This window comes from Rissa tridactyla, chromosome Z (assembly GCF_028500815.1).
Source record: "Rissa tridactyla isolate bRisTri1 chromosome Z, bRisTri1.patW.cur.20221130, whole genome shotgun sequence".
In the NCBI taxonomy this organism is placed as follows: Eukaryota; Metazoa; Chordata; class Aves; order Charadriiformes; family Laridae; genus Rissa; species Rissa tridactyla.
Genome location: NC_071497.1, coordinates 35,541,137 through 35,554,358, shown reverse-complemented (window position 1 = coordinate 35,554,358; position 13,222 = coordinate 35,541,137). Strand labels below are relative to the sequence as shown.

At 38.4% G+C, this 13,222-nt stretch overlaps 1 protein-coding gene across 4 annotated transcripts in view; it reads right to left on the bottom strand.

The window, feature by feature from the left end:
* Nucleotides 1–645: 645 nt before the first annotated feature.
* GNE (glucosamine (UDP-N-acetyl)-2-epimerase/N-acetylmannosamine kinase) overlaps nucleotides 646–13,222 on the bottom strand; it is a 34,617-nt gene continuing 22,040 nt past the window's right edge. For all 4 annotated transcript variants that reach the window (XM_054185109.1, XM_054185110.1, XM_054185111.1 and 1 more), the window contains exons 8-12: nucleotides 11,089–11,218; nucleotides 7,675–7,896; nucleotides 6,497–6,679; nucleotides 5,722–5,838; nucleotides 646–5,023 (exon numbers count right to left, since the gene is read on the bottom strand). In XM_054185109.1, coding sequence (XP_054041084.1) covers nucleotides 4,788–5,023; nucleotides 5,722–5,838; nucleotides 6,497–6,679; nucleotides 7,675–7,896; nucleotides 11,089–11,218 — 888 coding nt within the window. In that variant the 3' untranslated portion in view covers nucleotides 646–4,787. The remainder of the gene's footprint in view (nucleotides 5,024–5,721; nucleotides 5,839–6,496; nucleotides 6,680–7,674; nucleotides 7,897–11,088; nucleotides 11,219–13,222) is intronic.

Here is a 13,222-nt window from a genome sequence, read left to right as displayed (position 1 = left end):
TTGTGTGTATACTGTCTAGCTGGAACACTTAACAAGCAGCTCTGTGGGTTTTGGTTACCTCCTCTAGCTCTTGTGCTGAGATTTTGTAGATTCTCTCTTCTGCCTTAATTTTATATTAAAGTGCTGTCTCCCTCCTACCTCCTGTATCAGTGCTGTCACAGAATCACAGTCTGGCTGTGGGGAGGAAGGGACCTCTGGAGGTCATCTGGTCCAACTGCCCTGCTCAAGCAGGACTACCTAGAGTCGGTTGCCCTGGACCATGTCCAGATGGCTTTTGAGTATCTCCAAGGAGCAAGACTCCACCACCTCTCTGGGCAACTTGTGCCAGTGCTCAATCACCCTCACGGTAAAGAAGTGTTTCCTGGTGTTCAGGAGGAGCCTCCTGTGTTTGTTTGTGCCCATTGTCTTTGGTCCTGTCACTAGGCACCACTGGAAAAGAGCCTGGCTCTCTCCTCTTTGCACCTTCCCTTCAGGTATTTGTACACATTTGAGATCCCCCCGAGCCTTCTCCAGGCTAAACAGTCCCAAATCCCTCAGCCTTTCCTCATAGGAGAGATGTGTTAGTCGCTTAATCATCTTTGTGGCCATTTGTTGGACTGAAATTAAAAAAAGACCCTTTGGAAAAAAATCAGGATGTTTTATTCAAAAATTTACCTTAAGTACAGTCTTCATACATTTTCTAATTAAGCACAGATTTGGCACTTCGGTTTGGATTTAAAATTTCTGTGTAATGCACTTCATGCAAAAAAAGCCAGAAGACCTAATATTCAGACACCTGCAGGTACAAAGTTACAGCAATGGTGGTCTAATAGTACAAGCAAGACAAAAGGGGTGAGGAGATGACTTACCTCTTTTTAGACTAATGGAGAAAAATGTGAGCTTTCAAGCAAGCAAACCTTTCTTCAGCTAGCAGTAACACCTTAACAGTAATTTGTGATTTGTTAAGGATACAGCTGGTAACTGTGTGAGGTCAAGAGGGTTGTGAACTCAAAAGCTCCCCTCACTTACGACAGCAGCAGAAAGAACTGCCAAATGAACCAACCCAGAAGCATGACAACTCTATGTGCAAACTTAAGCAAGGCCAAAGAAAAATTTGGCTTGCTATGTCTTCTTCAGAATCTTGTCAGCAATTTTAGTTGTTATTAAAACACATTATGTTCTCAGGGTGCAAATTATCTGCATGGTGCCAAACTAAAACAAGTGGACTAAATACACAGCTTTAGCACCAACACCTTGGCTGCCAAAGCATGAGTTCTAATGTGTCTTTGATAAACCATTTTCCAAACACAGTTATCTGGAATGGTCCAAGGGGTGTATAGTCCAGATGTTTTACCCTTATTAGTGCCTGTGAACTCTCCAGAGCAATCAGATTTCACTAATGCAGATTGAATCAGAGTATAACCTCTGTCTGCACCTTACTGTCTGTCATGTGTTTTTGTGATACAAACCTGACTTTGCCTCCATGGACGGTATGCCCAAGTTTCTGAGAGTTTTGATACACTTAAATGGAGTAAGGACAGTGCTTCAAGACCACCAGAAGGCTGAGGCATTTGTTAATTCTAAGTGTCTAGCTGGCAGATCAAAGACTCAAAATACTGAATAACTGAACTCGCTGCTCAGGAGACCAAAAAGAAATTCCAAACCGCCATGCTGTACTGACTAGCTATGTGGCTTGCAAAGCATCAGCAATGATCTGTAAGAAGAGAGCTAGCAAAACTCAACTGGCCTCCCCATCGTGCCAAGTCCTGGCTGGTTGGGTTTCTATGCTTAGGCAGAGCAGTCATGGACAAAGCAGTCTTTTTCCATGAGCTGCATATGGATGAGAAGCAATGCAATGTAGGGAATGGCAGAGGTCTTACATTGGTTATATGAATTAAACACTACAGCACTAAGAACTGCAGTTTTAAGTCACTTTCCAACCTTCTTCCACTCTGCTGTTGAAATACTTCTGGTCCTTGCTCATTCGATGCCGATTATAAACATGCATGTCCATGAGCGGGTCTCCACCTGCCCAAGCTCTTGCATGTCATATGCAGTTCTGCTTTGGGGGCTGGGCAGTGGCATTCTTGTGAAGGTTAGCAGTTGGGATACTGCATGCACTAACCAGGGACACTGAAAAGAAACCTCCTCCTCCAACAGGTTGTATTAACAGATGCTGCCATTGCAGGTAATGAGAATGCACTGCTGCTTTAGGATCTGCCATGCTGATAATAGCTGGGGAAGGAGAGTTCAGCTGTTATATTGCACATTTGCTCCCCTTCATCGCTCCCAGTAATGGATATAAAGGCTGGTTTGTTCTCACTGGAGCCATGACTTTCATGGTATGGGCTACTCTAAAAGACATAGGGCCACCATCAAGTAACCAGAGAGCACAGTACTGCAGTTGTTCTGTGAACATCTACTGTTTGCTCCCTCTGGGACTGGATACAATTGGGAGGTAGTGGCCATAAAACCTTGGTCCACAATAATGTGGCTGAAGTGGGAGGGAAGTTTCTGAACAGGTGAGGAAGGAGAAACAAACAAAATCACTCATATGCTATTAAATATGATTTTTTTATTCTTTCTGATTTTATAAACCTACAGGCTTCTCAGGGAAAACCGCAACAATTTGGCACCACTTGCACACATGCAGCAGGTTCTTGTCCGGTTGACAGAAAACACATTTTCAAAAGCATTTGAAGAACCGTTTTCGTAACAGGACTAGCCATTAAAGGTGTTCGGAGTAAAACTTTTCAAGTATGTTAGTCTTTCATATTTTTGCTATGCCTGCACCCTCCCTTCAGCTGCTAGCAAAAAAACCCTGTATCTGGAGTCTGATATATCAAAAATACAGAGCTTCAGGAGGTCTGGAAAGCAAAAGCTTGGTCCCACTTTTAGTCAGGCATTCCTTGTGATACTAGAGGACAGAAAGATCAAATGATAGGGCTCCTCCCTGTTAGAGCCTCAATACTGTTACTCCTGCCCTAAGCTACTATCATTGTAAAGCAAAGCTGATTTCTCCTTGGCCTGCTCACAGAGCTACTGCTCTAATATTGAAATTAGTGGGAATCACTAAGTAAACCAAGACACACAGGAAAGGAATTAAGAAACCCTGGTGACATAACCGTGTGCAAAGTTGTAGTAGGCTTTAAGAGCCAGTATTTGCTGATTCTGAGAAAAACTACAGTATAGAGGCTGTGCAATTATTCCTGGAGACGCCAAGAAGGAGATCAGGTGGTGTTTCTAAAACCTGCTAGGAAGATGTGAGTTCTCAGTAAGCATTTCTTGTGGAAGAGAGGATGAAATAAAGGCAACTTGTGTAGATTATGTCCCAGAATTAGCCAGTAGAGTGGTTCGCTATACTAACAGCTTTTCAGTCCAAGATTATTTAGAGCAGAGGGCAGTGGTTGCAGAAGGTTCTTTCGTTGTAAAAGGCATTTTAGTGTGGAAATGGCCCCTTTTATCCCCCTGTACTAGTACATTACTAGGCTTCTGAATGTATCATCTGTGGCTGAGTCAGATGTCAAAATAGACGTCTTGTCTTGTGACTTGACGTGACTTGTGACTGCTCCTCCACAGTTATCTTCTTTCTGGGATAGCTGATCACTTAGATGGGTCTGTTTTTCAATTTCTCCTTGTGACAAATAGTTACTACTACAGTATCTTGAAAGTGTGCTAAAAAGCAGCTGGATAGAGACTAAGCTGTATATCAAGAAGGACTAGTTAAAGAAACATAAACCATGGTTTACCTAGGCAAGCCTTCATTGGTCTTTGACATATTTTGCTCCCAGGCTTCTGAATGTCTTGAAGGTGAGGACGAGGATCAGATTTAAGTTTCCATCCTGCAAGCTGATGGTGAATTCAGGACAAGAACAGTATACCTGCAGCCACCAGAACTGATGAGGAGATGCACTATGTCACTCTGCAGTAGAAGAGTTGTCTTGAAAAGTAGACTCTTTACCATCAGATGCACCACATATAGCTGAATTTCAGCTAACTGGCTACCAAAGAATACACAGTCCCCTCTCTGCTAATTTGGCAGAAAAGTAGTAGACTAAGTCCCTTGAGAAAACACCAAATAAAAATCAAATAATTTACTGTTGGCCATAGCCAGAAGACAAAAATGGTCATTGTTACACTTGTCAGTTTCTTTGGACTGTTCTGCAAGCTGTATGCTCACTAGACCATGGTCTTTTTTCTTCACATGCAAAGCTTCTAAAGTGGGACTGTGCCCTCTAAAGATGATGTAATAAATAACTGCCTCCACCAACTTCTTCATAAACCACAATTGCCAGATGCAGCCTTTTTGGCTGTAGAGGCAATTTCCCTCTGTTTTCTACCCCCTGAAATTACTACCTGCTATTGGTGATTACATAATATTTACTTTGTGGGTGGAAACCTGGAAACTGAAAAGCTGGTCACATTGCAGACTTCTCATTTCATATAGGTGGGAAATGAGATATGGATCCCCAAGTGTTAGCTATAAGTTGACACACCATACGCACATTTCCCACCATACATCAAGATATGCTCATAAATAATTCAGCTACACTTAAAGCAACGTAGGGACTTACCAACAGGGGTGATTAAAAACAACAGAATTGCACATCAGTTCCTATGAAGTCAGATGAAATTTAGGAAAAATACAAAAAGATAACACCTCAATTAGGAAATGATGAAGTAGTCACTAACTACTCAGAACTACTCTGATTCAGCAGCTGCTCTCATCACAGAAAAATTAACAGGCAAAGTATTCCCTCCACCCATTAGGAATTTGAATAGTTCATTTCTAGAATTCTTCCAGGTACCTAATATATTCTACGTGTAGTATAATCCAGTACCAGGCTAGCAGCTCCAAGAAGAGCAGGATCTGCTAGATTTGAGACCACCACATCCACAGTTTTAACAGAGGACAGAGCCTGTCGATTTATCACATCTTTGACAGCATTAACATAGTGGCTAGCTAGAACTCCAGAAAGGATCACAAGAGACGGGTTCATGGTGTGCAGAATGTTCACAACTCCAAGGCCTAATGCTGTCCCAGCTGAAAAAAAGTAAAAAGAAATTAAGTAAGTAGAATACTCAAAAAGCAGTCCAGGCATCAGTATTTGGAACAGGTCTGTTAGCAGCAAATGACACTGTCAGGAAATCCATGTCAGACAGTTTTAAGTTTATGTTATCAGACAATGCATTTGCATTTCAAAAGTAAAAGAAAGGCAATTTTATTGCACAATAATGCATTATCCAATGATATGGATGTGAAAGAGAAAGCAATACATTATCACACTTGTAAGCTAAGAGAAAATACGAAATCATTACCATCTTAGTGCTATCAGTTATGTATGAGGAAGACGACTGTGCTTAAAGCTAGTAAAAGAGTAAAATATCCTATGTAAAGTAACACATAAATTGCCTTTGCTTGCTCAGACTAGCCATTCACTTGCCTACAATGAAATGTCCCCAAATTTTCCAATACGAGAATGTTGAGACCTCATTTTTTTTAAGCTGATCTTTGCAGAAGCTTTTCATCTTTTCATTTATTGGAACAGACACTTTTAATAGACACTTCTGCTCACATTTCCTCCAACATTTATATTTAGCATTTCATTACCAGTAGTAATTTTTATATAGAGAGGTCTTCAACGTGTAGAGATGTGTTTGTAGTGTTACAGTGCATTACCATTTCTGTACCCCCAAAAATATAATCATGGGAGGGCTCCACCCTTTGGACTATGTTCTCACCTGTTCTGAGAATGCTGTCTGCTTTTGTGTTCCCAAGTTTAGCTGCCTGAATGAGATGTGCAGCACTAACAACCTCCTCCTTCTTCATTGACATTCCTTCTACTAAAAGCAGATCCTCTGTTTGAAGAAGAGAGAAAGCCAAGAGAAAAGGATGTGGTAAGTCAAGAATGGAGGGTGACAAACAGACAGTTAAGATCTTCACATTTCTTTTACTTCCATACTGAAGACTGAATACTGAGCAATCTGTCCAACCCTGAGGTTAGCCAAAGCAATCACATCCATATCATGCAGGGAACTACCTGTACGAGCAGGGCATCAAACTCAGTTAGATTATGGTAATTCACTAGTCTTGTCAGCCCCAAAAGTTAATAAAACAAAATATAAATCTTCTCAGTCTTATCTAAGACTGAGAAGCTATTGCTGAAAGACAATCACTGTGAAACCAAACCTCACAGAACGCCTGTCAGATTACCTTACAGCACACTTAAGAAGGAGAGACTGAACCGTACTACATGCTTCTGGTAATGAGACCAGTGGTTCCAAATGTGGCCTGCCTGGGTATTGCCATCACTGAAAAGAATTGTATTGTACTATGCAGGTTGTGGTGGCTCCTGGGTTGGCCATACACAGGAATCCTATCTGGTTGCCTGTATGACTATTCTTGTCTCCTCCTAGAAAAAGATGGCAGGTCTATTTTTCTTAGTATCAGCTTTGCAAATGTCTTCCTACACTGCAATTTAGTAATCATGTTTTCAAAAATAAAGTATGTAGATACCATCATGCAGTTTCTTAGCTTCTCTCTGTAATGCTATTCCAGAGGCATATGCTTCTATACATCCTTGGCTACCACACAGGCACTCTGGTCCGTCTAAAGATACAACAATATGCCCCAGCTCAGCAGCACAGAAAGAACTGCCATGGATCAATTCGTGTTGATGAACGATTCCGCCTCCAATTCCTGCAAAGATAGGAAAACTTCTACAATTAACAACATACAAACAAAAAAAGATTAAAAAAAAGCGTAAATTGAGTTTTTAAAGGCCCCAATTCTGCAGGACATTGATATTTGCTTATTCTAATACATATGTGCATCAGTGGTCTTCTACACTGGAAACCAAATGTTACTGGTTATTGAAGAACTCATTCAACACAGCTAATAAGCAAGCTTATAGCTCCCTCCTATTCATATATGTATCAAAAGGGTATATAATGCTTCTTGTTTTTAAAAAAGCCTATGGATTGTATTGAACTACTATGACAGATCTTTTAAGCTTTTGAGTCATCTCTTCATGAGCAAAACTAACTTTTCAAGTGGCCTTAAAATTTTTGCATTTCAGAGATGTTTTAATGCTGTATTCAGACAGCTAAACCTTTGTGCTAAAGAGCCAAGGACACTTAAATCTGCAATCCTCTGCTGCCTCTTCCCAAACCCTACGTGGGGATTCATCACCTAGTTATTACTGCCACCATTCTAAAGGACTATATACTTAACAAATGAGACAAGTTACCCCACATTTGTATTTGAGATTCAATAAGCATCATCTCTCGCGTTCAGTTGCTTATCTTCTAGATACATATCCTGATCTGACTTGTTTTTCTGCAGCTGGAAGAGAATTAATCTGTAAAGCTGAAAAAAGCAAAATTATTCCAGCTAAAGTTGCTCAGATTTTCCTTATTTTGAAAAAAATGCTTTGCCTGAATAGCTTGTATCAACAGAAGCTCTTTTATCAAGAAGCTTATAGTATGTAAAAGGTTTCACTTGCCGGAATAAATAAAAAAGTACATTAAAGAAACAAACAGATAGAGTGGCAAAAGGATTTTTGGTTTAAGAACCTAATATATTAGGGTTTTCCAGGCCCAGTGGTGGTTTTTATGCTTTTAAGACCAGCTGAGCCTCTGAGCGATGGTCCTGGTATTTTGACTTCGGGTTTCATTGAACTATAACATACCCACCTGTACCAGTAATAAGTGTTACAAAATTTTCTATTCCTTTTCCATGACCAAATTTCCTCTCTGCTAGAGCAGCACAGTTTCCGTCATTGTCCACCCAGACTGGCAGGTGCAAGGCATCAGATATTGGAGTTCTGAGATCCACAGAGCTCCACTCCTGAATGAGTTTTGTAGAGTGAAGCACAATTCCTTCTCGGGGGTTTACCCGTCCACCTGTGGAAATACCTAAGTCCCAGAAACATAGGGGAGAAAAATCAAAACTAAGTCTGTGTAATACTTTTAAGTAAAGGATCAATTTTTCTCTTTGCAATGACAAGTATTTTTATTTATTATATTTTATTCAATGCTACGCTTTGAAGCGGAGCATGAAAGTAAAAATTTCTAAGTATTAGAAATTACTCGCAGTGCAAATTTCTGACATGTAAAGATAATTCATAGAACTCCATTGCTGTAATCACAATGCATCCAGTACCTTAAGACTAACTCGAGAAGTAATGGTTTGTGTTAGTCAGAGAGTTAATGTTTCTACATTAGGCAAGATTGCAGCAAATCACTTAATACTTGTGTTGCTTCTTAGTCATGTGTAAAGAAGACATACAACAGCAAACTACAAAATAAATTGTTCAAACCCCGGAACAATAGAAATGTCCTGAAATTTGCTGTAATTCTCAAGATTTAGAATGAATAAAAATAATCACTGGACTTTAAGTAGTGATTTCTACTTAAAAACACACTGTTTTCCAGAAAAAAAACCAAGACTGTGTTCAGAGATTTGTCTACTGAACAGAATAATGCCTAATAATAGGCACTATTAGCCAAATCAGTTTTCTCTATCTGGAGAGGCTTCCAACGTTGATGGACTCTGTCAGGACCTTTGAAAGGTAGGCCACTCTATTACAGAGGTGTTTAGCTCCAGACAACAAAGTTTGAACATTTTATCTATTATTCTTGTACAGAGATTATATAATTCTGTCACTTACCTAAACATGTTCAGAAAAAGAGAGTCACAGGGTTAACATTATGATAGAAAGCAGACACAAAAGCTACAAGACAAGCAGCTGAACTGGACATTAAAGCTGTCAGACCCCCAAAAATCTCAGTTTGTAAAGAACAAATCGTCTGAGAACCTGTCAGCAAGTACGTAATAGAAATGACATTCCCCGTGTCAATCTGTGAAGATCTCCCTAGGATTTTAAGAACCAAATGTTTATTACAACAAAACCTTATTTAACACTTAGTTGCTAACTCAGCAATAGCTTAGTAAAACATATCTACTTTTTCTAAATACTGATAACTGATATAAACGACATCAGTAACTGATGTAAACGACTATGGGAATTAGCAGAAGTGATCTCTTTATCCTCTTTTCTCTACTGTCAGCTCCAGAAAGATAACTTACATACTGCCTAATACCAGTAAATACATGGGTGTCACAAGTACCTCTATGCAACATTTGTGTATAGACCTGGGTCTCCTTTGGTTTAAAATTTGTGTTACGTAAAAGTAAAAAAAAGTAAAAAAAAAATAAATAAATTCAGTTAACAGCTGCTCGTGTTCTTTTAGTCTCGGTAGTCTTTACTTTTCCCTCATTTTCATAAAGCTGTTTTTAATACAAATGCTTTGTTGTGAGTGAAAAAATGAACAAAAATAACAAAACTGAAACTAACTGCAGAGCTGTTGCGATCTAGACTTATTTGATCATCAAGACAAAAAGATGTTGAAAATGATGATTTTTTTTTCAGAGTTCTACTTTTTAATCACTCGGAAAACCTGTTTTATATTAGTCGGAGTTCTTCAATTGAAGTTATGCTGACAGCAGCTTATAGGACTAAAAGGAGGAAAATTTTTTTCACTGTTTTCTGTTAGTAGCTATTTCTCCTTATTCATTTCTGTTGGTTATTACTTTTACTTAAGATAGCTGGAAGGAGGCTGATGTTACTGATAAAAAGTCTGGGATTAAATCCAGCCCTTCTGCTCAGTCTTGCAAAAATTTCTCCAAAGGAATGGAGATGGGACTCTCCACCCTCTTATTAGCCTTAAGGAAACGACTAGACTCTAATACCTTAATTATTCCCATAGAAATTATATGCCATTTTCTAAAGAGAACTTTCAATTTCAACTTGTATTCTGATTCAAACTATGAGTCTGAATGAGGCAAAGAGCAGTTAACAAAAATAGCCAGGTAAGAAGCTTCCTACTCGATAGCACAACTTTTCCCCTTATTACTCTGTAACAGAACAGTAAGGAATCAGTCACAAGAGGAAAGGGGCTGAAGAATAAACAGGAATGTAATTCTCGTAAAATGGCAAACAAAAGGAAAGCTTTTTTCCCTGTATATAAACCTCTGTAAACCAGTTTATGGCTTCATTATCCTAAATAAATGTAGATGACTGTAAACTGTTCTTAGATACTTGCAATAGGGAACACTGCAGAGTTCACCATCTTTTTTACAGGAACAACGAGGCTTTCAAGATTTAGCACTTGGACACAATAAAGTAATATGGGTGGTTAAGTCATATGTATTACTCAACAGATAGTCTGAAATACTTGATTTGAAAGTCTGATGTATTCCTTCTTATGACTCTGTGTACTTAACATTGTTTTGAATGATACTTTTAAAAGACGTTCAAATTAACTTTTCTTTGTACTGTGTGATTCAAGTAAGTTTTGGTCTGGAGAAAACTACTTTTCTTTGGGAGCATTCTTCAGCTAAAATGAGGATTTCATGTCCTCCTTAAACATCCGGGACATATTAATCGACCTCTTCATAAATAACTAATATTTAAGACCAAACCTCACAGTCATCATTAAATTGAAGAAGGACTCTCTGGTATAAAAACAGAGTTTAACAGGGAACTCTATTACAGTGTAATTAAACTGGAAATCAACAAACAGGCTACCCTTTTCTCTGTTAGCTGCAAATTTGATCTAGTGTTTTAGCCTTTTTAGTCTGCCCTAGGGTAACTGAGAATTCTGCTGCACAGTTGTGGCCATAAAGAAAGGTTTACAGACAGTAAAGGAAACTTGACTCAGCTGCAGTTATTTCAAGAGCTGTTTCAATAGACACTCATATACACTTCAATATACAATCTCACTCACAATTCTGAGACTGCAGGAAGCTTCAAATCCACAAAATCTATACACGATACATTTTAGATACAGTTTATAGATATAGATTTATAGATATAGATTAGCAGATTGCTTTCATGGCTGTTACAGACTGGGGCAACTTCAGTCTTTATAGTCAGCTTCTCATTTTCACAGACATTTAAAAACCTTTTAGTGTTAAGAATGTAATTTAAGACCTTAAAATACGCAAGATCCATTTTAAAAAGGTGTTTTAAATTGATCAGTAGTGATTTCATTTCATGTTGAAAAACTTAGATGGAAAGACAAAGTTAGTATTTGTTTACTTACCTACTCCCAAAATTCTGCAGTTCACATTTACTGCCTCTGATGCAGCCTCTATGCACATCTTTAGAATTAATTCTAGTCTGTCTTCATAAGTTTTAGGGTTGAGCTGCGTATACTTCTTAACTATTTCACCCTAGAAATTAAATACAACAATGTACTTCATGATGAAATTTCTCTTCAGTTTAAACTACAGGTCCACTTGAAAACGGAGAGCCATAACTTGTCTCTCTTAAAAAAAATACAGATGCATGCCTTAGATCTTGGTCCTTCAGGCTGTTCGGTGCAAGATTCCTGACACCTCTGAGGAACAAGTTTGCAAGATTAGGCATTGCATTCTGCTTCTGTAATCAACCTCCCCTGTCTGTATTTTAAGGAACACATGGATTGTGTGAGGAAATATCACAGGAGCTACTGGAACTGTTGTTAGGAGTAAACTGTGATACAGCAATGCACTTAAGCTCAATACTAAAGTGTTAAAAAAAAAAAAAAGAATAGCAATTGCTAAAAATGACAGAAAAATCATTGTGCTTTGAGAAAAAAGTGTTTCCAATCTGCCTGCATGAAAGTTTTGCTGCAGGAGGAGAGTCAGCCAGAGAGAAATGCTAGAAATTTCAACGTAAAATTTACTGTCCTTTCAGAAATTACTTTTCTTCTAAGCAATCATACTTTTGAGTCCCTTGCAATATTTCTGGAGTACCATCTACTGTGACGTATGTTATACAGGGGAGGGAGGGATTATTTTCAACCCTAGGAGTCACGCAGTTGTAATGAAAGCATTTATTGTGCATGCCTGAATCTGCAGGTACTAAGGAACTAATCTTAATGTAATGTTAATATTGTGGGATTAGGCCAGGAAACTGCAGAAGATACGCTGCTTAGCAATGTTATTCTCCTTATTATATCCACCATACTCTACAATATATCTAAGTTAACAGCATTGTATTAAAAGAACTAAGCAAAAAGGAGTAACAAAGACAGTCTATATGTAACATGTCTGAGTCACTGTTGCAAAAATAACAAAGAAAATTCCAAGACCTCAATGGTTTGAGTATTAGATCCCACCATCTCAGCATCACGTCAGAAATAGGATTTGGGGATTTTTATGTTTAGTTTCCTCTTCACTTTTGGTTTGGAGGGGGAGAGGAATGAGAGGAAGTTATTTTGGAAGACGAGGCTGCAGCAAACATTATCAGAAGACACAACATCTTTGAAAAGGAGCTTTCAAAACTCAGTTATTTTCTTCATGAAAAGAAAACCACACCTCCAACTCTGCCATTTCCTGTTAAATCTGTTGTGGAAATTTTATTATGAAAGTCTGATCCTTTTCACTCTGATTTGCTAACATTTCAACTTTCATAAAAACCACCTCAAGCTAGGCTCCACAAAATGGACAGAATTTTTTAAAATTCATTTTTTTTTCCAGGCTGTGTTGGCCGAAAATGTGGTGTCAATTTTACTTCTAAAAAAAAATACACTTTTAAAAGTTGTCTTTAAGACCTTAAAGGTCTGCCAGACATCTCCTTTTAAATGAATAAAAATTCTAGACCATATCAGGTCAATTTACATAGCCCTTCACCTTTCTGCAGGCAACTTACTTTTTTTTCTGGGTAACTATGTCTAACCGACCTAGTTATGTGGAAGTATGCAGTGTAACACTAGGAGTAATAGTCCAATACTGTTGAGAAGAAAAGCCAAAGACTTCTCAACGTGAGTTTTATTCACATCTTTAAAGTGCTGCAGAGTTCAGGATTTTTATGGGTTTTTTTCCCCCCAAGCAGGAAGACGGGTATCTAAATGAGTTAAAATTCTTCAGTCCTAACTATCCTTTCATTTATCAACCTGGATAAAAATTATTTCAAATATTTTTACACCATCACCAAGTAATTTTTATCCCATAACCTTGAAGCTCACAAGTTTAAATAGAAATTTTAATGTTTTTTTCATTGATCTGGATAATCAGATGATGGTCGTGGGTATGTTTACTTGCTTCACTATGAGGTGCCGTCACAAGTGATCTGGCACCATACTGATACCGACACCATTTTGGTAGCCTCACTTGCTGTTTTTTAAGACTTTGGCTTGTTATTTTGGCCAAGCATGAACGTTCATCATTCTAAGTTAGCTATCAAACATTTGT